Source organism: Mustelus asterias, chromosome 11, assembly GCF_964213995.1.
Source record: "Mustelus asterias chromosome 11, sMusAst1.hap1.1, whole genome shotgun sequence".
In the NCBI taxonomy this organism is placed as follows: domain Eukaryota; kingdom Metazoa; phylum Chordata; class Chondrichthyes; order Carcharhiniformes; family Triakidae; genus Mustelus; species Mustelus asterias.
The window spans coordinates 88,145,056-88,172,259 of NC_135811.1; the positions used below are offsets into that span (position 1 = coordinate 88,145,056).

Consider the following 27,204-nt stretch of genomic DNA (forward strand, 5'->3'; position numbering starts at 1 on the left):
TGTCCAGGGGGGCAAGATTAAATTGAGCAGGCCACTTTAAGGTTTTCACAGTATACAGACAAGAATGAAGAGTTTGATCAGAGAGATGCCTGAAATCACTCTGTCAGGAGTGATCTTTAGGTTCCCCAGGGCTAGGAGAGGCAGTCCAGCCATGAGACCCTCATTCCAGGGGAGATGACCCTGAGGTCAACCCCTTGCCCCCAGCATAAGCACCCCTAACCCCCAGATCCCTTGGGCGGCCCTCCTTCTCCAGCCTGGAATGGCAGAGGGACATTGCAATTAGCTCTTTGACCCCCTTGAGGTCAAGCACGCTATGTCCATGGTTCTCAGGGCCATCACCAAAGCCTGCCTGGTGCAGTACCTGTTGGCAAGGAGGGTGGGGTGCATTGCTGGAGGGTTTTGAATCAGGCTTCAAGCCCACTAATTACATTTAAACAAGGGTTTTGCATAATTATCGGGTTGTTAACTGCTCTGGGTGAGGTGTACTGGGTGAATGGCGATGGGTTTGCCACCTGGCAGGAATCTCAATTTAGCCCAATGCAGCGAGCCACCGGGATTCCTGCCAGCGACGAACAGGGCCGGTGATTGGCCCCGTCTTGGTCATTTTTTGGGAGAATTCTGCCCTTTGTTTTGTATAATGTGTTGCACCAAGTTCGGTCCAAATGTAAAAACAAAAGTATCTCGGTAATACAAATGACAAAAAAAAAACTAACGGCACCTTCACTGTGTTTTTCCGTTCTTCTCTCTCTCCTCATATAAACCGGAGAGGTGTCGGAGCTGTGGCAGGATTTGGAGGGAGAGCTGGTCGGAGTCAAGCCCAGCGCTTCCTGGGAGGAAGCATCAGTCAGAGTCTGGTAACGTGTCATTGCCATTGATGCTTGTTCCCCTTCTTCAAACGTTCTCCTCACGATGTTGACGTCGAAGGAGAAGGAGGCGGCTCGATGTGAGGGAGATGCTGAGGAGATAGCAGATTCTGAAGATGGGGAAGAGCCCCGCAGTGAGGAATGTAAAGGAGATCTCATACCGTGAAGTGGGCTTCCATAACTATCTGCAGCCTAAAATGTGAAAAGCAAAACAATATAGGAGGGTAAGCAAAGTGAAATAATTCTGGATAACTCGTTAAAAAAAAACTAAATGCTATTTGGCGTTTAAAACCCAGTGCTTGGATGCCATTCCGTCTACATGTATTTTTTTTATCCATTCGTGGGACATGGCTGTTGCCGGCTGGCCAGCATTTTTCGCCCATCCCCAGTTGCTTTTGGATTGATACAACTTGCGTCGCTTGCTAGGCCATTTCAGAGGGTAGCTGAGAATCAACCACAATGCTCTGGAGTCGCATGTAGACCCCAGTTAAGTACGTCAGATTTCCTTCCCTAAAGGGCATTAGTGAACCAGATGGGTTTTTCCGACAATTGTTTCATGGTCATCAGTAGATTCTTAATTCCAGATTTTCTTTACTGAATTCAAATTCCACCATCTGCCGTGGCGGGATTCGAACCCGGGTCCCCAGAACATTCACGGAGTTTCTGGATTAATAGTTTAGTGATAATACCACTAGGCCATTGCCTGCACTATCTCATTATCTCTACATTTTTATTGTCTTGCTTGACCCTTGACTGAAGATTTAGAATCCCGTTGGATTATTATTCCCTGTGCACATGTCACCATCTCACCCAAAAGCCCATTCTTCACTTGTGAACCTAAGTAGTGACTGGTGGGAGGCTGTTTAACCATCATGGTAGGTATCATTGCCTAGTCTAGTGCTGTCCTCATATTATATTCCTACACACCACTTTCCAGCAGAGCTCACTTAACACCCAGTCAGAAGATGTTAAAATACCCCTGCTACTTACTGACCAACAAAGATCAGCTAATTCGGCATCACTTAGAATGGAACCTGGGATTTGCTAGATGTAGATAGAGTCATAGTCATATACAGCATGAAAACAGGCCCTTCGGCCCACCTTGCCCATGCTGACCAGGTTTCCTGAATTGAATTGTTCCTGTTTGCCTGCATTTGGCCGATATCTCTCTCAACCTTTCCTATCCATGTACCTGTCCAAATGTCTTTTGAATGTTGTAATTGTATCTGCCTCGACCACCACCTCTGGCAACTCATTCTATACAGTAAGAAGTCTCACAACACCAGGTTAAAGTCCAACAGGTTTATTTGGTAGCAAATACCATAAGCTTTCGGAGCACTGCTCCTTCGTCAGATGGAGTGGAAATCTGCTCTCAAACAGTGCAAACAGACAAAATCAAGTTGCAGAATACTGATTAGAATGCGAATCCTACAGCCAGCCAGGTCTTAAATGTACAGACAATGTGGGTGGAAGGAACATTAAACACAGGTTAAAGAGATGTGTATTGTCTCCAGACAGAACAGCTAGTGAAATTCTGCAAGTCCAGGAGGCAAGCTGTGGGGGTTACTGATAATGTGACATAAATCCAACATCCCGGTTTAGGCCGTCCTCATGTGTGCGGAACTTGGCTATCAGTTTCTGCTCAGCGACTCTGCGTTGTCGTGTGTTGTGAAGGCCGCCTTGGAGAACGCTTACCTGAAGATCCAAGGCTGAATGCCCGTGACTGCTGAAGTGCTCCCCCACAGGAAGAGAACAGTCTTGCCTGGTGATTGTCGAGCGGTGTTCATTCATCCGTTGTCGTAGCGTCTGCATGGTTTCCCCAATGTACCATACCTCGGGACATCCTTTCCTGTAGCGTATCAGGTAGACAACATTGGCCGAGTTGCAAGAGTAGGTACCGTGTACCTGGTAGATGGTGTTCTCACGTGAGATGATGGCATCCGTGTCGATGATCCGGCACGTCTTGCAGAGGTTGCTGTGGCAGGGTTGTGTGGTGTCGTGGTCACTGTTCTCCTGAAGGCTGGGTAGTTTGCTGCGGACAATGGTCTGTCTGAGGTTGCGTGGTTGTTTGAAGGCAAGAAGTGGGGGTGTGGGGATGGCCTTGGCGAGATGTTCGTCTTCATCAATGACATGTTGAAGGCTCCGGAGGAGATGCCGTAGCTTCTCCGCTCCGGGGAAGTACTGGACGACGAAGGGTACTCTGTCCACCTATAGAATAGCTCATTCTATATACAGACCACCCTCTTTCCCCCCTCACCTTAAACCTATACCCTCTAGTTTTGGACTCCTCTACCTGAGGGGAAAATACCTTGGCTATTCACCTTATCTATGTCACTCATGATTTTATAAACCTCCATAAGATCACCCCTCATCCTCCAAGGAAAAAAGTCCCAGCTTATCCAGCCTCTTATCATTCAAACCTTACAGTCCCAGTAACATCCTTGTAAACCTTTTCCAGTTTAATAACATCCTTCCTACAGCTGGGTGATCAGAATTGTATGCAATACTCCAAATGTGGCCTTACCAATGGCTTGTACATTGTAACATAACGTCCCAAAATGCACTGACCAATGAAAGCAAGTGTGCCAAATGCCTTCTTCACTACCTTATCTACCTGTAACACCACTTTCACAGCTCATCTTAACCCTGCTGTTGCTAAGTGATCCATGCTGGGGTGGGTGGGTGGGGGGGGCCTTTGGTACTACGGTGAAAAACAAAAATCACTCACCTTTCTTTCCAGGCTGTCATCTCCCTCTGTGGAGCTTATGCTATCGCGTAGTCGCGACCTGGATGGTCGCTGTCGTCTTGCCTTCACAGAGAGCTGGGCCCGAGCCTTCTGCAAGCTGCTGTCAAGTCTTTCAGTCTCTGGTATCGCCTCATTAAAATCTGCAGGAACATCAAATGTGCAAATGCCGATCAGAACAGCGTTGGTGGTAAGAAGAACATTCAAAGTTATCCACAGGGAATGAAGTCTAGAATGTATACAATCAAACATCACATCAATTATGAAATATTATATGTTGGACCCATGATGGCCTTTGACCCGAGAGCAGGAACAGATAGGAAGATTTGTAATTACTTCAAAATGTTTGGAGAATCTGTAATTGTTTTTAATATTTGGCCATAGTAAATTACCCCTTGGGTGTCGGGGGATTAGCAAGGTAAATAGGTGGGGTTATGGGATAGGGCTTGGGTAGAATTGTTGTCAATGTAGGCTTGATGGGCCAAATGACCTCCTTCTGCTCTGTAGGCATTCTGTGATTCTATGATGCTATGATTTGGAAAGGACTTTTAAGAATCTATCACTTGTAAAAGGAATCAATTGTAATTTTTGCTTAATAAGAAATACTGGTCCATGTGACCTGGCAACCCTTGACCTGGAAGCAGTGGCAACAAGTAGTAAGTTCAAATTGTGAGCCATATTGTGCGCAGACAGAAAGAGGCTGAAACGGAAGTGTTGGAGAGAAAAGTTGAGAAGCTTTCAGAAGGAAATTCTCCCCACCAGGAAGATGACTCCAGCAAAACCTTGTTTGTGAAGAAGCCACAGAGAATTGGCCAAGTCCCTGAAGGAAAGGGCAAAATATATGGCTGAAACTGGAACCCTAAAGGCAGAGTGGACTGCCTACTAAGTCAATGAAATAGTGCAGTATTTTCCAGCTCTACCTCCCAGGATCTTCCGGTCCTGCTGAAGGTAACCTCCATTGTGAGTTCCCCAGCAGTGAGGCAGGCGAGCTATGCAAAACTATGTAACTTTGGCGGTACTGGAAGATCCCACTGGCATCCATTAGCGAGCTGCTTCCATTGGTGGAAAACACGCCAGGAGGGTGGAGGGGCAGAAAGTCCCAGCCATGGTCTCTGTTTTGTCTGCTATTCCATGTGTAAAATAAGGTTCGTGCCAACTGTCACTTTCTTGTTACCTTATATTTAATTCTCATTGAATCTGATTTGTGTTAAACTAAAAGTTACATAAAAGCTGTAAACCTCCAGCCTCATTCGCGGCTGGGATTCCCCAGTGCCGCTGTAATGAATGGAGTCTTGGCTGAGTGCCAAATTCTCCATTTGTTGCTGGCAGCAGGGTGGATACGGATGAGGTTGGAGAATCACACCCAAAGTGACATTTTGTTGGTAATATCTTCATTTGGGAGTCCTTCTGTAAAGTTTAGATCATAAATCCTCAGTGTTTGTAGCGGATCACAAAATTTATTTATTTATTAACATCACAAGCAGGTTTACACTGCAATGAAGTTACTGTGAAAATCCCCTAGTCGCTCCACTCCGGCAAATGTTCAGGCACACTGAGGGAGAATTTACCACGGCCAATGCATCTAACCAGCACGTCTTTCAGACTGTGGGAGGAAACTGGAGCACCCGGAGGAAACCCACGCAGACATGGGGAGAACATGCAGACTCCACAGCGACCCAAGCGGGGAATCTAATCTGGGTCCCTGGCACTGTGAAGCAGCCATGAGCCACCATGAAAACCAGAATTAAGCTGAAATGTTACTGCAAACCATGCAGTAGTTGCTTTCCATCGAATGTTAGAAGATATTTAGTACCATGGTTACCAAACTAACAAGTTTAAAGATCCATGGCACAATTATTTCAATGAACGATTTTGTTAAAAAAATGATTGTGCAGGAAATCAATTGTTTCACGAATGTCATTCATGGAAGGGAACTAAAGACTTCTCCATAACCTGGCATTCATACGACTCCAGTCCAAAAGAAATTCCCTGTATTACAAAGGTGACTACATTTCTAAAATGTTTCATTATGGCCGTAATATACTTTGGGAAGTGCTGAGGTTGTGAAAGGTCTATATAGCAATAGAAATCTTTAGTTTCTTATTTGTGGTACCATAAACTTCCTGAAGTAGAGTTGAACAATAAATGCTAGTTTTGCTCAGATTCCAATCAAAAAAAAGATCTTGTGTTACCCAGATTTCATTCAGAATGTTTCCAGTCTGACTCGTTAAGGGACAGACTATTGTTTACTATTTGTTGGGAAGGGAATGGCATCATGGTATTAACACTGGACTAGTAATCCAGAGACCCAGAGGAATGCTCTGGGGACCCGGTTTTGAATCCCACATGGTAGATGGCGAAATTTGCGTCCTGCAATTAAAAATCTAATGATGACCATGAAACCATTGTCGATTGTCATAAATCTGGTCCACTAAAGTCCTTTTTAGGGAAGGAAATCTGCCATCCTTGCCTGGTCTGGCCTACATGTGACTCCAGACCCACAGTAATGTGATTGACTCTTAACTGCCCCCTGAAATGGCTGAGCAAGCCACTCAGTTCAAGGGGCAATTAGGGATGGGCAACAAATGCTGACCCAGCCAGTGATGCCCACATCCCATGAAGGGATTTAAAAGAAAACCCAGTTCACGGAGGTTCCAGAACCTCTCTGGTGGGCACTGAGCTGAGAGGAATTTCTAATCACCTCAAGTCCCATGTAAAGTCAATGGATGAATGTAATGAATAATGAGTTCTGTTGGCTGGCTGCAGACCAGTAAATTCAACCCAATCTGTTTTCGGAGAGGACAAGATGCTTTGACACTAAAGCAAGCAATATTAGGATAAACACCTTAGGAATAAACTAATGACATAATGATCCTTGCAGCACTCAAATTATTAATATCACAGAAACATGTCCACAAGAGAAAGGTAGACAAGAGATTGAGCTAAGAGGACACACAATGATTCACACAGATATAAATGTCAAGCTAAGTGGAGGACAGCGATCATTTATAAGGGCTGACATAACAGCAACTCAAAAAAGGATGAACGGACACAATTTATGTGAAGAGTTAGCAAAGATGAGAGCTCCATAATAAAAAAAATTGCTTCAAGTCACTAGCTCAAGGCTAAGAGTACACCTGCGCAATTTAATAACTGCAAAGCCACACATGATTATGGAGCCACTCACTATCTAAGCTTGGAATGGAATGGGAACTTAGGGGCAAAACTGTTCGAGTGCTGATCCGTGCCCTAAGATGAATCAATGCGCTCAGGACAAGAGGGAAGAAATAAGTAAGAAGCAAAAGAAAGCGAAGCAATATATGCAGCAGGAAGAGGGGCAAGTAACACTTTTAAGTTTATTTATTAGTGCCACATTAAGTGCTTACATTAACACTGCAACGAAGTTACTGTGAAAATCCCCTAGTCGCCACACTCTGGCGCCTGTTCGGGTACACTGAGGGAAAATTTAGCATGGACAATGCATCTAACCAGCACGTCTTTGGAGTGTGGGAGGAAACCGGAGCACCTGGAGGAAGCCCATGCAGACACGGGGAGAATGTGCAGACTTTGCACAGACAGTGACCCGAGCCGGGAATCGGAGCTGTGAGGTAGCAGTGCTGACCACTTTTTGTGAAGCACACATCTAGATTTAACAAACAACACGTGAATACAAAGAGCAAGGACATAAAACTGCAGCCTGGCTGATTGATCCTCAAGTTGTAAGAATACTAGACCATCCTTCAATTGATTCTATGGAAGAGTATCCAGTTCTCTCTTGAACTGGATGAAAAACATGCACAACATGCGATCATATATAACAACCAATACTCCATAAGAGTATATTTTTTCAATAAAACAATCCATTACATATTGTACCGTTGTAAAACGATTCAAATAAGTTATATTGTGTTCAATAGTTGACATTTGATACAGCACAATAGGCAAATTCAGTGCGGCCTTATGCGTTTTGAAGTAAAGCCCCGCATCAGTTTATGATTTAGTCATTATTACAATCGGAGACTTGCTCTCACTTAATTATAGGTCACAGATGGATGATTAATGAGCAGACCATGGAGCTAATAGGTTAAAAGCTGCCTTCAATCACTGGGATTTCAAAAAAGAATTTAGTGAAACAGCTTGCTCCTATTAGAAATAATAAAGACTCTTTGGCCTCAAAAAGAACAATCTGTACAGGTCGTTCCTGAGAACAGCAGTTACAGAAAATTCACTGCAGCCGTTCTTTGCAAGTAACATGGCTAGAAATAGCTAATGTCAAGGGCTATCTTCAAGAAAGGGCAGAAGGTACGAACCTGGAAGTGACAGTCTAGCTACGTTGACAGTGAAGGACGTCAATGAGAGCCCATTTCAGCTCAAATAAAAAACAGGCCACACTCAATACATTTGGTAGAATGGTTTAAAGATGCAACTAAATGAGTGGATGAAGAGAAAAACTTCTTGACGTTGTACGTCTCAGCTTTCGTAGTATTGTAGAATCCCTACAGTGCAGAAGGGGGCCACTCGGTCCATCAAGCCTGCACCGACAGCAATTCCACCCAGGCCCTATCCCCATAACCTCGCGTATTTACCCTGCTAGCCCCCCTGAAACGGAGGGGCTTCTGAGCATAGCCAATCCAACTAACCTTTGGACTATGGGAAGAAACCAGGAGTTGTGAGGAGCAGGGGCTAGAGGGCTGTTTCTTGTTGTCAGTGTAACTGTGACAAATCCCTGGAGCACCGCAGTGGGCTGCACACAGCAGTGCCCCGGTGGTTCCCTCCGCAGTGTTTCCAGGGTTCGATTCCCACTGGAACAAAAGTCTGATGATCCGGGGCCATTTTATCCCCCCTTCCGCCCTCCACCAGCTGAGTTGGGTTTACGGAGTCAGGAATTTTCCTGACTATGCTCCCAACTTAAGAGTGAAAATTTAGCACTTAGCCTCAAGAATCACTTGAAGAGAGCACATAAACAGTGTTTTTAAACAGCTGAGTATTCATACTGAAACTCATGCCTACAGTTTATCTGTTCATCAATGGCTGCATTATTCAGCCCATTATAAGGTCAGTGTTCTTGTTTGTTTTGTTCAATCTTTTTAAGCTTGAACTCACTCCAAAACAATTTCTACCAGAAACCAAACACATTCAGGGAAGGAATTTTACCGTCCCGCCCGCCATGGGAATCGTAGCGGGTGGGGGGGGGGGGGGGGGGGGGGGGATGGACCACACAAAGGTCTGTTGACCTCAGGCAGGATATTCCGGTTTTGGGGTGAGCACGGCCGGAAAATCCCACCCATCCATAGTGTCAGTTGTGTTCAGGATCAGATCAAAAACTTCGAGGTATGTTATCAAGTTAGCCTAGACCCCAACTTTTTGGATTTTGGCATGAAGGTGAGCATAAGGTGTTTCCCTCCAGGTGTGATTAAATTGACCCACTAGGAAGCTTTTAATAAAACAAACTTTATTTAAGAACATAATTAGAAAGTAACAAAGAATTAACATAACTTTTACCAATTAAAATACTTAAACATGACAAAGTATAACTCTCAACAGCTATCCACCTCGATTGTTCCAATTTAAGTAATATCCCCATAGGCATAAATCCTACTTCAGAACCAAATAGCACCAAAAAAAACAGATTTTGTCATGTGGATGCGAGATTTCCAGCTTTTAAAATCCTCGGGACAGATACAGAAAGACACCTGCCTTCTGACTCCCATACAGCAATTTCCAGAGAAAGATCCACCCCCAAACAGCAGAATATCAGAGAAAGAGACTCGCTTCCTGGCTGAGCCAGTCTCAAAATCCAGAGAGAAGGAGAGACACAGAGAAAGCAACCTCTCTCGAAAGATCCCAAGCAGCAAACTGAGCTGGGTTTCTCTCTGTGAGCCCAGCCAAATAAACCTGTTGGACTTTAACCTGGTGTTGTGAGACTTCTTACTGTGCTTACCCCAGTCCAACGCCGGCATCTCCACATCAAGCCTAGCCCCGCCCAGTCATTGAGCCAAAAGGATCCCAGCATTATATTTAGTTCCGTTTTAAAAGTGCCAGCATTATCGCATGGAACAATTTCCAGTCATGTATGACTGTCAGTCTCCCTGTGGATTATCACCCAGCTGAACTGGCCGTAGATTTCAGACGGAGCAGAACTACACACCTGGAAGAGAGAAAACCTCTCACAATGTGCAATTTTCAGAATCAAACGACAATTATATTTGCTAAATAAATTATTTTATTGATTGCCTTCAGCATGTCCAGAATATGTGACAGGCACATTCAACCTTTCAGCTGGTTTAAGTGAAACTGAACAAACACCCATTTAAATAGTGCTTGCTTATTTACTTGACTATCAAATGACATCTGGAGCAGCTCAGTTTATGCAGCAAGAGATTCACAGCAGACTGCCATAAATACACAAGGCTATTTCAAAGCGATTCATGCAGCACACAATATCCATGCTTCCTGCTGTTTTTAGTAAACTCATGCAGTCAATGGAATGCACAGGTAGTACTAGCCAGAAGTGTACTCCTTAAAAGGATCGCAGGAAACCATAGAAGGAATCATAGAATTCTCTCAGTGCAGAAAGAGATCATTCGGCCCATTGACAGAGTATCTTTCCCAGGCCCATCTCCCCACCCCCCCCCCCCCCCCCCCCACCCTATTCCTGTAACCCCACGCATTTACCCCTGCTTACCTACATATCTTGGGAGACACAGGCAATTTAGCATAGCCAATCCACCTAACCTGTACATCTTTGGAATGTGGGAGGAAACCGGTGCATCTAGAGGAAACACACAGACACGGGGAGAATGTGCAAACTCCACACACAAAGTCACCCAAGATCAGAATTGAACCCTGGTCCCTGGCACTGTGAGGCAGCAGTGCTAACCACCGTGCTGCCCTTACTTGGCTTGCTCCTCCTGGCTGTCCAGCCAATTACATGTGACTGCCGGCACTCATCATCGTCGACCCCTCTCTACCAAGCCCATGCCACTTGAGTTCCTAAATCTAACTATGGGGGAATGGTGAAAGGCTCCAATGTGCAAGGGCTGTCTAATCAGTGCCCATAGCTCAGCACTGAGAGGCCTGTGCATCAATTCTGCATGATTCTTGGCCTTCTGTTCTTGGTCACAGGGATTGTTTCCTGTGTCCATTTGATGCCGATAACTGACCCAAGCCAATCTCTAACCTAAAGTGTTCCTGATATGAATCCATCTTAGTATAGCTACACTTATAACACAGGATTATATAGGATATATGGCACACAAAACAGGTCATTTGGCTTTATGATGTTCCACTTGAGGTTCTTCCCATCTTTCCACATCGATTTGCCATCGTAACCTTCAATTCCCTTCTCCCTCATAAGCTTGTCTAGCTTCCCCTTAGATGCATCTAAACTATTCACTTCAACACTCTCTGAGGTAGAGTTCCACCACTCTTTGCGTAAAGAGGTTTCTTCCGTGTTCCCTATTGGATTTCTTGGTGGCTATCCGATATTGGTGGCCTCCGATTAAGCTCTTCCCCAAAAAAGGAAATATTCCTCCTGTAGCCTGTCTATCAAAACCTTTATAATTTTAAAGACCTCTGTTGGATCACCCCTCAGCCTTATTTGTTCAAGAGAAGAACTACCTTGCCTTTCAATCCTTTCCTGATATAAATAACAATCCTCCTCTGCTATGCATATCGGTTTGTGTTACTTTAAGATTTAATCTGGTGTGGATTCGCTGTGGCAGGAAAACCTGTGATGTACCCACCAACGAAACATTCTTTAGATCCAGGTGGTCCTGCGGTACGGTAGCACAGTGGTTGGCACTGCTGCCTCACAGCGCCAGGGACCCAGGTTCAACTCCCAGCTTGGGTCACTGTCTGAGTGGAGTCTGCACGTTCTCCCCATGTCTGCATGGGTTTCCTCCGGGTGCTCCGGTTTCTTCCCACAGTCCAAAAAACGTGCTGGTTAGATACATTGGCTGTGCTAAATTCTGTGTGTGTGGCGACGAGAGGATTTTCACAATAACTTCATTGCAGCCTACTTGTGACACTGATAAATAAACTTAAAAAACCTATGATGGGCTTGCTTCATGCCAATGCACTCTTGCAGGTACAAGAGTAGCCTAGCACGGTGGAGTGGGATGATGAAATAATGTGGACGCTTTGTTATTAGGAGTAATAACTTCATCCAGTAAGAGGACTGGTTTTCTCCTGTTCCTGGCCTCTGTGTCTACTGATCTGTAGCTGGTCACAACCTTTCGTACTGGTAATATCAACAAAATAGTCAGTTGTACTTGCCAACTGGACAATTTGATGTATTATCCTGTCGAAGCAGAAGGTTACTTTGCTGTCTGAATATTCAGGGAAGACCAGGTTGGTGACAAGAGGAGATACACTACAAGCATCGCTGAAGGACATTCTTTATGCTTGCACACCTCACATGAGGTTAATGGAATTCTCCACATTAACCTCACCTTGAAAGCTTACAGGCACTTTGCCAACTATCCAAACAGTCTTTTCTGTTCCAATAACATTTTTAAAAAAAATCAAAGCCTTAGAAATCAGGACGATTCACCTCATCAGCAGTAGATGAAGTAGACCTCACTTAACCTCTGGTCAGGTGCTTCCTGCCCCATGACCTACAAACCAGGGTTCATAATACAAGGGGGCGGCGAGCAAATTTACCCTGAAGATGTTACAAATAGCTTGGGAGAAAGTGACGATGGGGCAAAGTATTCAAGAAAGTTGATACAATATTTAGAATCGTAGAATAGAATCCCTACAATACAGATTCAGCCATTTGAACCTGCACCAAAAACAATCCCACCCATACCCTATCACTGTAGCCCCATGTATTTACCCTGCTAACCTGCTTGACGCCAATAGTAAATTTAGCATAGCCATTCAACCTAACCCACACATCTTTGGACTGTGGGAGCAAACCCAACAGACACGGGGAGAATGTGCAAACTCCACACAGTCACCTGAGGCTTGAATTGTACCTGGGTCCCTGGCGCTGTGAGGCATCAGTGCTAACTTCTCCTTGGTTCAAATGAAGCTGAAGAATTGCAGGAACAGCTGCCTTGTTAGGAGCGGGAAAACAATGCAGAGTTTGATTGGTGAAACATCCAACGTGGGAAGGGAAGAATCCATGAGGAGATGTTCCTCCAATCACAGACTCTGCCTCTCCCATTGCCTGGCCATGACCCTCTCGGTCACGGGTATTCGGCCTCTGATATTTGGGTAAGCGTTCTCCAAGGCGGCCTTCACGATACACGACGGCGCAGAGTCGCTGAGCAGAAACTGATAGCCAAGTTCCGCACACATGAGGACGGCCTCAACCGGGATATCGGGTTCATGTCACACTATCTGTAATCCCCACAGCTTGCCTGGACTTGCAGAATCTCACTGGCTGTCCTGTCTGGAGACAATACACATCTCTTTAATGTCTTAATGCTCTCTCCACTTACATTGTTTGTACCTTTAAGACTTGATTAGCTGTAAGTATTCGCATTCCAACCATTATTCTGTAAATTGAGTTTGTGTCTTTATATGCCCTGTTTGTGAACAGAATTCCCACTCACCTGAAGAAGGAGCTTAAGGCTCCGAAAGCTTGTGGCTTTTGCTACCAAATAAATCTGTTGGACTTTAACCTGGTGTTGTTAAACTTCTTACTGTGTCATGACCCTCTCCCCCAGGGGAGTATACATACCTTTACTTCCCTGGAGAGACAACAAGTTTACGTCTAGGATTACTCCACGAGATGGGAGATCATGACATCATGATATGTTCGCATGGAGGGAGGAATAGCTAGGTCACAGGAAAGAGAGAGTCAGGATAATTGGGCATTTTCAGATGGGCAAACTGTAACAAATGGTGTGCTACAGAGATCAGTGCTGGGGCCTCGACTATTTACTATCTATGTTAATGACTTGTATGATGGGACTGATTGTGCGGTAGTTAAATTTGCTGACAGTATGAAGCTATAGGAATGCAGGTTGCGAGGAGGATTAAAGGGGCTGCAAAGGGATATGAAGAGGTTAAGTGAGTGGGGGAAAGAAATTGGCACGTGGAGTATAACCTGGGAAAATGGTCGGTTTCTCCACTTGGACAGGAAGAATAGAAAAAGCAAATTATTATACAGATAGCGAGAGACTGCAGAATGCTACAGTATAGAGGGATCTGGGTAAACAATCAATACAACAAGTAGGGGAGGTGATGGCCTAGTGATATTATCGCTAGACTATGAATCCAGAAACTCAGCTAATGTTCTGGCTACCCAGGTTCGAATCCCACCACAACAGATAGCAGAATTTGAATTCAATAAAAAATATCTGGCATTAAGAATCTACTGATGACCATGAAACTATTGTCGATTATCGGAAAAACCTATCTGGTTTACTAATGTCCTTTAGGGAAGGAAATCTGCCACCCTTACCTGGTCTGGTCTACATGTGACTCCAGAGCCACAGCAATGTGGTTGACTCTGAACTGCTCTCAGAGGGAACTAGGGATGGGCAATAAATGCTGGCCTACCAGTGACACCCATGTCCCACGAATGAATTAAAAAAAAATTAGGAAGGACAAAGGGTTGGCATTTATTGCCAGGGGATGAAGTATAAAAATACATTTGGAGTTTAAAAATAAGGGGCTAGACAGAGATGAGGAGGAATTCTCTCAGAAGGTTGTTAGTTTGTGGCAGCCTCTAGCCCAGAGGGCAGTGGAGGCTGAGTGAGACAGATTTATGATTTACTAGGGAGTCGAGGGTGATGGGGACAGGAAGGAATGGGGAGTTAAGGCCACAATCAAATCAGCTATGATCTTATCGAATCGCAGAGTAGCTCAATTAGGCCAAATGGCCTACCCCTGCTCCTATTTCTTCTGATCTTTTGGTCTATAGCCATGCAATCATTTAATACACTTGTGTTAAAGTCCTCTGTGAGCTTGTTTTTGATAACACAGCAGTTTTGAGGTGCGGACAGAAATGTAGTATGATCAGGTCATGCATTCAGTCAAAAATAGAACCCATCCACGAGTAATGCTGTCATCTAAAATTAGCTTCAAAGGGTTACACACTCCATATTGATAGCTGGTCGTGAAAACCAATGTAGATGGAAATTTAACCATACATTGTAAGGAAATAGAGATGTGGCACTTAATGATTCCATTGGCAGATCTTCAAAACATTATTTTCAAGAAATGATATGTAATTTTACGGCAGGTTTGCTAAATCATGGATCCATTTAGTTCCATTTGGGTCATCTTAGCTAAGTCAGTGGGCACGATCTTTCCGTCCGCTGCACTGGTCGATTAGCGTAGCAGGGTGGTAAATTTAAGTGGTAGACTAAAAACAACGATGGGTGGGGGGAGGGGGTGTTGTTAGATCCCAGTACACAGTATATGGGAGGTCCAGGCACATGCAGGCAGCTTCCCCCGCGAGCTTAGGTTCTCCCCCCCTCCAATCCCCATTTGTGAGAAACTTTCGACTGCCACAATAATTGGCAGACTGTGGGAAAATTAGCTCACTGAAAAAAATTGGAGTGAAACATTCAGCTCTTCAGACTTTTGAGACATTTAGAATGTTTTGGCGAAAATTCTGCCCAGTATTTCTAATGCTGACAGGACCTGCTAAATGCCCATTTCCAAAGGCCACCTGATTTTTCTTTGCAAAATAATCATCAGGTTGAACATGGATCCATGTATTTTTGTTGTGTGAACTTTCCAATCCTTTCTTGCTCAGTCTAATTGGTTTCAAACGCAGTGAATTCTTTTTGGAACTAAATGTCTTGATGCTAAAATTTTTTTGACGATGAAAGTACTTCATTCTCTGTCTCTATTTAAATTCTTTTTGCAGCCTGAATCCGTACTGGAATTTTGCAGTGTTTATTTATTAGTGTCACAAATAGACTTACATTACCACTGCAATGAAGTTACTGTGAAAATCCCCTAGTCGCCACACTCCGGCGCCTGTTCAGGTAACAGAGGGAGAATTTAGCATAGCCAATGCACATAAACTGCACGGCTTTCTGAGTGTGGGAGGAAACCCACACAGACATGGGGAGAACGTGCAAACTCCGCACAGACAGTGACCCAAGGTCAAGAATTGAACTAGGGTCCCTAGCACTGTGAGGCAGCAGTGCCAACCACTGTGCCACCACTTTAGTGATTTATTCATCACAAGTGGAAAATATCTCTGGCAATTCATGTATCATTTACCTGGTGCATATTTTGTCCTTATTCAAAAATGCAAAGGTTTTAGATGAAATTATTCCTGGTAGCCTTTGGTGCATCACCTGCAATATTAGACATTTATAGAAATAGTCATTATTCCCAATCTATCTGCACATTGCATAAAATTTGACATGATGGCACAGTGGTTAGCATTGTTGCCTCACAGCGCCAGGGACCCGGGTTCGATACCCAGCTTGGGTCATTGTCTGTGCAGATTCCGCAAGTTCTCCCCATGTCTGTGTGGGTTTCCTCCAGGCACTCCGGTTTCCTCCCACAGTCCGAAAGACGTGCTGGTTAGGTGCATTGGCTATGCTAAATTCTCCCTCAGTGTACCCGAACAGGCGCCAGAGTGTGACGACTAGGAGATTTTCACAGTAACTTCATTGCAGTGTTGGTGAAAGCCTACTTGTCTCAATAATTAATAAACTTAAAATTCATATCCTGATTACTGAAGGAATACCCACCCCGAGGTCCTGGGTAGGTGCTGTTTAATCTTTTAAATGCTATGTGTAATCGACTTATGCTGCAACTTGGGGCTTTGTTGCAATTTTAGCCTTTAGAAAACATTAAAGCATGATCACGTTCACTGTAAATTGCTTTCACACAAGCTCCTGTTGATGGGACTGCCACAAGCATCAGCAATAAATAAATGAAGTGAATATTGACGCAATAGCCAGGCCATTGACGCACATGGGCACAATTTCATGCAAACCTGCCTAAGTGATCATGCTGTGCAATGGAATAGCCCCAGACCTGGGCCTCTTGTGCACAGTACTGCTCAGTAAGTGTTGACTGTATCCAGGCAAAGCTTTTTGATTTGATTTCTTATTGTCACATGTATTGGGATATAGTGAAAAGTATTGTTTCTTGCACGCTGTTCATAGAGTACATAGGAGAGAAGAACAGGTGAGGGTGCAGAATGTAGTGTTACAGTCATATCCAGGGTGGAGAGAAAGATCAGCATAAAATAAGGTAGTTCCTTTCAAAAGTCTGATGGCAGCAGGGAAGAAGCTGTTCTTGAGTCGGTTGGTATGTGATCTCAGATGTTTGTATCTTTTTCCCGACAGAAGAAGGTAGAAGACAGTATGTCCAGGATGTGCAAAGTCTTTGATTATGCAGCCTGCTTTTCTGAGGCAGCAGGAAATGTAGACGGAGTCAATGGATGGGAGGTTGGTTTGCGCAACGGTTGGGCTACGTTCACAACCCTTTGTAGTTTCTTGTGGTCTTAGACAGAGCAGGAGCCAAACCAAGCTGTGATACCATCCAGAGAGGATGCTTTCTATGCATTGGGTGATGACTATCCTCCCAAAATGCAATTACAAATATAGAGGTGGTGTCACTAAACACAGCCAAAAACAAACTTCTCCTTTCCATGTTCATCAGCAGTTAGTCAGCAAGCTTGCATACGATACCTCTATACCTCAAAAACTCTGGAAAATATGTTTCGCCTGTTCCATTCCCTCCATTGGACATTCTGCATAACCATACTCATGTGGAGTATATCGATATCTCACACGTATGAAGTGTACTATTCCCCATGAATAAAACATGACAACTTTTGCAGTTCAAATCAAATGGTGCAATAGTTCCTCCGATTAAATCACGGATTTAATTTGGGAGCTGGCCATCTATTACTATCAATCACATCCCCGTCCTTCATGAATGCAATATGCTGCATGGTATAATGTAGGTTGGAGTGCATTTCAATGAATAATGCAACACAGGGTTCAGAAGCCAATGATAAATGCAACTTTGATATTGTGGGATATAATTCATCTGCATCCCTCAACCAAACCCATTAAACACACTACAGCCTATATATTTTACTGCTACATACATATCAACAAATAGGTTAACTCCATCCATTTATGAAAAAAAGTCAATCTTAATAGTCATTTCATTCTTGGTCAAATTTATTAAACTAGTTTCCTGAAACATAATTATTTGAGTTATGATGCTTTATTTCAAATTTTGGCATTATTATTGTTGATGAACAATTACATTTTTCACCATGTTTTTAAGCCAACATCTTGGATCGTGACCAACCCATCAGTATTCGGTTTGGGGAGGCAGCTACAATTCTGTGCTTTGGTGTTCCATTTATAAGCTGTCAAACGAGGTCTTGGGTCTCGCCTTGACCCTGATCAAAGGAAAACCAGCAACAGACAAGTCGATATTTCATCTACTGGGTAATAAATGGAAACATTCACACACAACCACCAGAATATAGCCATACACTGAAAAATACAACTATGTTCCATCCAACTATCTGGATATTGATACAGCTGAAGGTAATAGGGCAAACGTATCTTGAAAGCAGGAATAACTTTGAAATTATAGTCCACAAATCAATTTCCTGATACTATTAGTTTCATGTCCCCTCTTCCAAAGAGCATCTATTGATTTTTCTTTTGGCTTTACTGTTCTGCATTAGTTTAGCCACCTTACCTGTGGATTCAAACATACTTTTATTGTGCCTTTCCCTACCTGTCTGGGTATCTGCCTCTCCCCCAATAGGTTATGCTTTCTTCTCCTGCAAGGAGAGAAAGCAAGAGAGTCATGAGAGAGTGTCAGCAATGTGGGTAGCAGAGAGAGCCAAAATTTGTGAAGGGTGTGAGGCGTGAGAGAACAATAGGCTGAGGGTGAGTGTGTGTTGGTTGCTCAGATGGGGAAGAGGGGAACAAGTGGATCTGCCAAGGTTTGTTGTTCTGAGGCTTGTTGTGCAGGAGAATGCTACGGAATTCAGCGTGGGGATTGAAAGCATTGTGGCCGGAATCCGCTGGCCGTTCATGCTGGCAAGGTCCTCTGGTCCCGCCAGCAGCGCACCCCCACCTGCGGGTTTCCTGCCGGCATGGGGTGATGTTAATGGGAATTCCAATTGAAAGCGGCGGAGCAGAGAATCCCGCCGCTGGTACGTGACACTTCCCGCCGATAGGAAACACAGGACTGGGAGGCCGGAGTATCTCACCCTATGTCTCAAGTATTACCCATCCTCCTGGAACCTCTTAGAATCCCTACAGTGCAGAAGGCGGCCATTCAGCCCATCGAGCCTGCACTAACAACAATCCCACCCAGGCCCCATCTCCTTAACTCCTCCTATTTACCCCACTAATCCCTGTGACACGAAGGGGCAATTTAGCATGTCCAATTCACCTAACCTGCACATCTTTGGACTGTGGGAGGAAACCAGAGCACCCGGAGGAAACCCACGCAGACATAGGAGAAAGTGCAAACTCAACACAGTCAGCCGAGACCAGAATTGAACCCAGGACCCTGGCACTGGAAGGCAGCAATGCTAACCACTATGCCACCATGCCGCTCTTGGGGGCATTGTCTCCAAGTTGGAGTGACCATACTCCTACTCTGACTTCACCAGACACTTTCATCCACCCCTGCTAGATTGGGAGAAGGTGGCCTCTTTATCCCAATTTTTAAATATTTTTTACTCCATCCTTAAGGTTATAAAGCCAGTGCTCAGCATGGATCAGGTAAACACAAATCCATTCCTTGCTTGCTCCAAAAACAAAATTCAAAATCCAATTGAATCCAATTCAAGGTCCCCATAAAAGGGACAAACAAGATCCAAGCTGACAAGAAAAGACATTGCACCCCATCTTGGGCTTGATCTTAGGCAAAAGGCCTAGAAGCGATCCATTCGTCACACTACAGCCCATCAGATCCCGCATAGGACCTTCAGCTAAGATTGAGAGACTGGAGAACAGTCTTGTCCAAGTCTCCTTTCCATTGCTGTGGTTGCTGCTGCCTCGGGAGTTCATGGAGAGATGAGCCATTGTAACTCATTGCTGAGTTCCTTTAATTAGAAACCCTTCCTTTGACAGATCCAATGTGTCATCCCCGTCCCACACTCTCTTCTGGGTTGGGGAACCCTGAAGCAGGATGTTAATGGTTCAGTTGAAGAAGCACACCAAGCTTGCTCCAGATGTCTTCAATGGTCCTGTCGTTTTGGCAAGGACTGAGTTCAGAAAATTCTGACCAATTTGTCTGATGTGGAGATGCCGGCGTTGGACTGGGGTAAACACAGTAAGATGTCTCACGACACCAGGTTAAAGTCCAACAGGTTTATTTGGTAACACAAGCCACAAACTTTCAGAGCGCTGTTCCTGAAGGAGCAGCTCCTTCCCTTCAGGAGCAGTGCTCTGAAAGCTTGTGGCTTGTGCTACCAAATAAACCTGTTGGACTTTAACCTGGTGTTGTGAGACTTCTTACTGTACCCAATTTGTCTGAAGCAGCTTTCTCGATTTGCTTTGTAATCTTGAAAACTTCAAACCAATTGAAGTCAAGTTCCTTAATCTGCTTTGGCAAAGTAAATTATTGATGTCTGGAAGCATTTGAGTGAGATTCTTATGTAAAACTCATCCAATTACACAAAGTTTCAACCAATTGTTTGTGTTCACCTTTATAAGAGAGCTAGAATGATTAGATTAACAAAGCTGCAAACAGTAAATTAAATACCTCATCAATTCCTTACATGGTAACACTATATGAAGGGTGACACTGAAGTACGGGTGGAAGAAAGAAATAGGCTTTGACTTGTATTCCATTCTTATGCTAACTCAGAATATGTTTGAGATTTGAGGTGTTGTGTTGCCAATTACTTCATTCTGCACAATTATTTTTCTATTCATGGGACATGGGTGTCATTGGCTGGGCCAGCATTTATTGCCCATCCCTGGTTGTTCTTGGAGGGCAGTTGAGAGTCAACCACATTGCTGTAGCCCTGGAGACACATGTAGGCCAGACCGGGTAAGGACGGCAGATTTTCTTCCCTAAAGGACATTAGTGAACCAGATGGGCTTTTCTGGCAATCGACGATGGTTTCATGGTCATCAGTAGATTCTGAATTCCAGATTGTTTTTTTATTGAATTCAAATTCCACTGCGACCTTCCCCTCTGTGGCGGCTGCCCCAAGCTTTAGTCCCTCAGCATGCGATCCTGGGCTTTGGAATGTGCAGTCTGCAACACTCGGTTGAGGACAACTCTTTGCAATGGAAGGCCAACAGGTTTCAGGCAGACCAAAGAGCGTCTTTCACCAAGTTGATGATCCTCCAGCAACAGTTGTTGTTTGCCTCGGAGTGCATCCTTTGGAACAGCCCGTCCCTGGAAACAACCTGTAGAGCACAGCGTCCTGCATCACGCATGAACCTCGACAAAAAAACACCTCATACCCCCTCCAGGCCTTCTTTGCAAAGGCACCCTGCCTGCACCCAACTTCTTACTGACCTCGCCAGCAGCACTCAACCTTCCAGAGTACTCATTTCATGCTGATTTGCCATTAGTCGGGCCAGCCCGAAATCGCACTCTGGAGCTGATCGCAGCCAGAAATTCATTTCGCACCCAACAGGCAAAAAAATTCAAGCCAATATTTTATTTCTTCTCTTTTATCTTTGTTGGTTACTTAATCCTTTAATAATTCATTTAAATTTAACCACATTGAGTTGGATTTGCAATTGAAATATATCCAAATTTAGTTGCATATTCCCCCATTATTTTCTCTGCGTAACATTTTGGAATGATCTTGAACGGTTATTGACATCAGGAGAGAAAAAAAACATAAGGAGATTAAACTAAAAGGAGGGAAATGTAGTCAAACAACTGCTCCAACTGCTGGGGTCTTGTATGAAAGGCAACATGCAGTCAGGGTGGAAGATATTGATGAACCCAATCATGTTGCGTTTTTTGGATTCTGATTCTCGTGTGCCTCTGAAAGATAAGCAGTTGCAGCAAGAAAAATCATAAGGTCAGGTACGTAAATCATACTGACATGAGTTGGATGAGAAAATCACCAAATGGCATAAACATGAGTTATAAGGTACACTTAAGGTCCCAACGTTAAAGAAGATGCTCTTAAATTAATACACAAGTGGTAAACTCTTACTCATTCCCTGAACATTTTTGGAGTATTTACAAAATACGGTCTAATTATCATTGCTCACAGAGTAATGATAAACCCACAATATCTCCTTTGTCACACTACTCATTTATCCCAATGACTGTTAACGGTTTATTGCACATTTAAGAACATTTTAATTGCTCAATTGAAGCAATTTACTTAATGAATTCATAGCTTTAATTTTACCTCAGCGTTTGTCTCGGTGATGAATATCGAATGCTTCCGCTCAAAAACAAAGAATCGTCACAGGCAAACAACAGATATTCTGGCTGCAGGATGTTGAAAGGATTATTAAAGGAACCAGTTGTGTATGTAATTGGGTTAAGTGACAAAATGCTTTGCGGGAAAGGCCTGAATGGTTCCAAATTACAATCACAGCAGCTGACAAACCTCAAGAGGCATTCAGCTCAGGGAGTTTACATTGGAGCTATCTGCTCAAATCCCATTTTTCTGCTTCATTCTGCAGATTTAAGATTTTTCTGCAGGTGTTTATTGGGCTGAAATTATATTAACTGAAGTTGGCTGAAGCAACTCTAATTAATGAAACAAGTCCAATTTAACGCTGCACTAAGTCATTTGAAAACAAAAAGGAACATTTTTTAAAATTGCAAATTATTGTTGGGTCCAAGTTTTTCTAGAATGGCAGACTGAAATAGTAATGTTTCCAGAATTCCTGTAACCAGTCAACAAACAGTGCCTGCCATTAGTTAGACTTGCCCTCCACATTTTAACCTCTTTGATATTTTGCTTGACAAGTGCAAGTTGGATCTGAATGATCAGGGCAAGTCACTAGAGGTTTCTCAAGTGGGGAACCTGCTCCTCAGGGGTAAAGGCCTGAGCCCGAGGGTCAAAGCTCATTCATTCATGGGATTCATGTGTCGCCAGTGGGCCAGATTCTCTGACCTCGCCTTCAGTCCCGCTGCAGTGAATGAACACTTGGCTGAGCGCCAAATTCACTATTCTCGCTGGCAGCGATGGTGGGGCGTGAACAGCCGGAGAATTCCAGCCATCAGTTGGTGCCTGTCCCTAATTGCCCTTCAGAACATGGCAGTGAGCTACCCTTTTGATCTGTTGCAGATCTGTTGCAGGGTGGCACGGTGACACAGTGGTTAGCACTGCTGCCTCAGAGCGCCAGGGACCCGGATTCAATTCCGGCCTCGGGTCACTGTCTGTGTGGAGTTTGCACGTTCTCCCCGTGTCGGTGTGGGTTTCCTCCGGGTGCTCCAGTTTCCTCCCACAGTCCAAAGATGTGCGGGTTAGGTGGATTGGCCATGCTAAATTGTCCATTAGTGTCAGGGTGCCTAGCTAGGGTAAATAGATTGGGTTACGGGGATAAGGCCTGCGTCGGGTTGTTGTCAATGTAGGCTCGAGAGGCCAAATGGTCTCCTTCTGCACTGTAGGGATTCTATGATTCTATGTGAAGTATGCCTGCACACAGAGCTGTTGGGAATGGAGTTCCAAGATTTTAACACAGCAACACTGCAGCAATATATCTCAATATATCTCTGGCTGCTGAGCCAGAAACTCTGGGTTCGAGTCCCACCCCAAGACTTGATGGCCAAGGAATTTGCATTCGTAATGTGGCCAAACAGGTTGAATATCAATTTGTAAATCCTGTTAATCTTGTAAAAATATTGATAGAACACAAATTCACTATTCCTACATTGGTATCTTCCATTTAGAGCGGCACGGTGGCACAGTGGTTAGCACTGCTGCCTCACTGCGCCAGGGAACCAGGTTCAATTCCCGGCTTGGGTGACTGTGTGGAGTCTGCACGGGTTTCCTCCGGGTCCTCCGGTTTCCTCCCACAGTCCAAAGACTGTTTAGGTTAGGTTGATTTGCCATGCTAAATGGCTCCTTAGTGTGCCAGGGCGAATAGCAGGCTAAACGCATGGGGTTGCGGCAATAGGGCTTGGGTGAGATGCTCTGTTGGAGAGTCGGTGCAGACTCGATGGGCCTCCGTCTGAAGGTAATCCATGATTTTTTATGAAGCTTAGGCTTTGCTCTTGAATCACTCCCATAACATTAACACTTCCCTTTGTTGTGTTTTTGATTCTTGTGTTACAGACATGCAGCCCCTTTTCATTTTCAGAATGGAACCTGCAGCTTTGATGTGTGATGGATGCAGAATAGGTCCAATGTTCATGAGATAGATAATGAATTAATTAGAACAATGTGCACATGCTTCTCAGGGAGAATTCAATGCTGGGAGCATGTCAGAATGATGCATGCTTTAGTCCATCATTTTTGGTTTGAAAGTGATTTACTGATTTCTCGGGGCGAAATTCATCAATAGCTGCAGATCAAAACAAGACATCAGCAGCCCGATTTACACCCTGCCCGATTTCCCCCCGAAACAATTTCATGTTAAACGGGTTCAAACCCCTTTTACGCTTCTGCCATTGATCAATTTCACCCCCATTTATTGATTTAACCGTTTGCTGAAAGTATTGGATTTAGCCTTTTCGTAAGGTTTCTAACCAGATTCATGAATGAGAAAAGAATTGAATTGATAAGTTAGTCGCCGGCCGTTTCTTCAGTCTCACATCATGGGCCCGATTCTCCCATCGCGACCCGCAACTTTTCTGGCGGGTCCGGTCAGGAGAATCGTGCCTTAGGCCTTTTTCCGGGATTCCCACACAGACAGTCACCTGAGGCTGGAATTGAACCCTGGTCCTAGGCATTGTGAGGCAGCAGTGCTAACCAATGTGCCACCGTGTTATCTGTCAATGTTCTGGTTACGCACTGAACTAGCCTCGTGGTGAGTTAACCACAGAGATAAAGAGTACGGTTAACTGTGAGATTTGGCAGAATCTATTGCACAAGAGGTAAATCCTGTTATACTGAGAATGCTCTTTGATATTGAGGTGATGCATGCGCATCTCTCAGACCTGGAGAACAGTCAGAGTCCAGACCTCGCTGGAAGCCAGTGGGAAGACAGGTAAGTGATTTCATTCTTTTAATATGTTTTGCAGGTGATTATCGGGAACTTGCCAGGCCTGATTGAATCTCCGCCAGGAGTACTTCACTCTGGCGGAGTTTAGAATAGCTCCCCACATTTGGGAAACTAGCGGGAGACCCCATCGGAATGAAGGGGAGGGGTGGGGCAATCGGTGCCTCCCAGGAGGTCGGGTAGCGGGGCGGGGGTGGTGCCCCCAGCAGTGCCAGCATATGCCCCTTGGCACTGCCCAAGGGGCAAAGTGCCCATGCCCAGGGGCAATCAGTGGGGGGGGGGGTCCCATTGCCACTCTGCATGGGGATCGGTCTGGGCTGGAGGGAGGCCAGCAATTGGGGCGGGTGGTGGTCTGCCGGTGGAGGGGGGGGGCTGTGGTCAGGGCTGGCCCGAGAATTGTTGTGGGGCCACAAGCGGGCCATGGGGCCACAAGCGGGCCATGGGGGAGGGGTGCAGGTGCTGGAGGGGCAACACTGCAGTGGAGACTGACAGATCGGGGCCACTGCACATGCACAGAGTTCCAGAGCTGTCAGATTCCAACATGAATAGGCCCCCCCCACACCCCGTGTTTTTAATGAGATTCTTGGAATCACTTGGAAATAAATGGATCTATTGGTGAGAGGCAACATGGTTTTGTGAAGGGGAGGTCATGTCTCACTAACTTGATTGAGTTTTTCAAGGAAGTATGAAGGTGATTGATGAGGGTAGGGCAGTGGATGTTGTCTGCACGGACTTAAGAGTGTTGATAGTCAGAGGGATCTGGGTATACAGGTACACAGGTCACTGAAAGTGGCAACGCAGGTGGAGAAGGTAGTCAAGGCAGCATATGGCATACTTGCCTTCATCGGTCAGGGTATTGAGTTTAAAAATTGGCAAGTCATGTTGCACCTTTATAGAACCTTAGTTAGGCCGCACTTGGAATATTGTGTTCCATTCTGGTCGCCACACTACCAGAAAGATGTGGAGGCTTTGGAGCAGGTATGGAAAAGATTTACCAGGATGTTGCCTGGTATGGAGGGCATCAGCTATGAGGAGAGGTTGGAGAAACCTGGTTTGTTCTCACCGGAACAACGGAGGTTGAGGAACGACCTGATAAAAGTCTACAAGATGATGAGGGGCATGGACAGAGTAGATAGTCAGAAGCTTTTACCCTGGGTGGAAGAGTCAATTACTAGGGGGCATAGGTTTAAGGTGTGAGGGGCAAGGTTCAAAGGAGATGTACGAGGCAAGTTTTTTTTTAAACAGAAGGTGGTGAGTGCCTGGAACTCGCTGCTCGGGGAGTTAATGGAAGCAGATAGGATAGTGACTTTTAAGGGGCGTCTGCATAAATACATGAATAGGATGGGAATAGAGGGATATGGTCCCGGAAGGGTAGGGGGTTTTAGTTCAGTCGGACAGCATGGTCGGTGCAGGCTTGGAGGGCCGAAGGGCCTGTTCTTGTGCTGTCATTTTATTTGTACTTTGTCCCCCCCCATATGGTTCCTTTACGAGTTAGTTTACATCTTACAACACAATGATCACTTTTAGTTTGTTGAGAGGCAATTTGTTATGTTTGCCATCTTAATTTTGTTTGACTGTTGATTACCCTACACAAAGGGTCCTCTGACGAAATGTCATCCTGATTTGAAACTATTCTCTTTCTACATATGCTGTCAGACCTCATGAGATTTTCCAGCATTTTCTGTTTTTGTTTCCAACTCCCACATCTGCAGTATTTTGATATAATCTTGTTGATCACCCTATATTTGACTTAGTTAATGTTGACATTCTTTGTTTCCTGCAAGGAGCATACATGCGAGTTAACGTTATTTAAAGCTAGCAAATCCTGTTCGAATCGTAGAATCTCTACAGTGCAGAAGGAGTTCATTCGGCCCATCAAATCTGCACCGACTCAGCATCTTACACAACTTGGGACACTAAGGGGCAATTTAGCATTGCTAGTCTACCTAACCTGCACCTAATCTTTGGAGTGTGGGAGGAAACCAGAGCAACCTGAGGAAACCCCCACAGACATGGGGAGAACGTGCAGACTGTCACCTGAGGCCGGAATTGAACCCTGGTCCTGGACATTGTGAGGCAGCAGTGCTAACCACGGTGCCCACCACATTATCATTCTGGTTACACACTGAACTAGCCTCGTGGTGAGTTAACCATAGAGATAAAGAGTACGGTTAACTGTGAGATTTGGCAGAATCTATTGCACAAGAGGCAAATCCTGTTATACTGAGATATATTGAGGTGATGTAGTACGTACTGGAAAGATACTGAGGTGAATTTTACCATCCCGCCTGCCACGGGAATCATTGTGGGCCAGGGGTGGTCCATGCAAAGGTCTATTAACCTCAGGCGGGATTTTCCAGTTTTGGGATGAGCGAGGTCAGAAAATGCCACCTACCATTTCTCATCGGAGAAGTGTCAATCAGCCCCATGGTTCACAAAATCCTGCAGGCAAAATAACTGCTGTATTCCTGCTCCCTTCAGCATGCAATCAGAAAGTGAACCACCTTCAGGAAACCACCAAGAG

At 44.8% G+C, this 27,204-nt stretch overlaps 1 protein-coding gene across 1 annotated transcript in view; it reads right to left on the minus strand.

Moving 5' to 3' along the window:
* samd14 (sterile alpha motif domain containing 14) overlaps positions 1-27,204 on the minus strand; it is a 185,060-nt gene that overhangs the window by 89,468 nt on the left and 68,388 nt on the right. The window contains exons 2-3 of the mRNA XM_078223904.1: positions 3,592-3,749; positions 719-1,055 (exon numbers count right to left, since the gene is read on the minus strand). Coding sequence (XP_078080030.1) covers positions 719-1,055; positions 3,592-3,749 — 495 coding nt within the window. The remainder of the gene's footprint in view (positions 1-718; positions 1,056-3,591; positions 3,750-27,204) is intronic.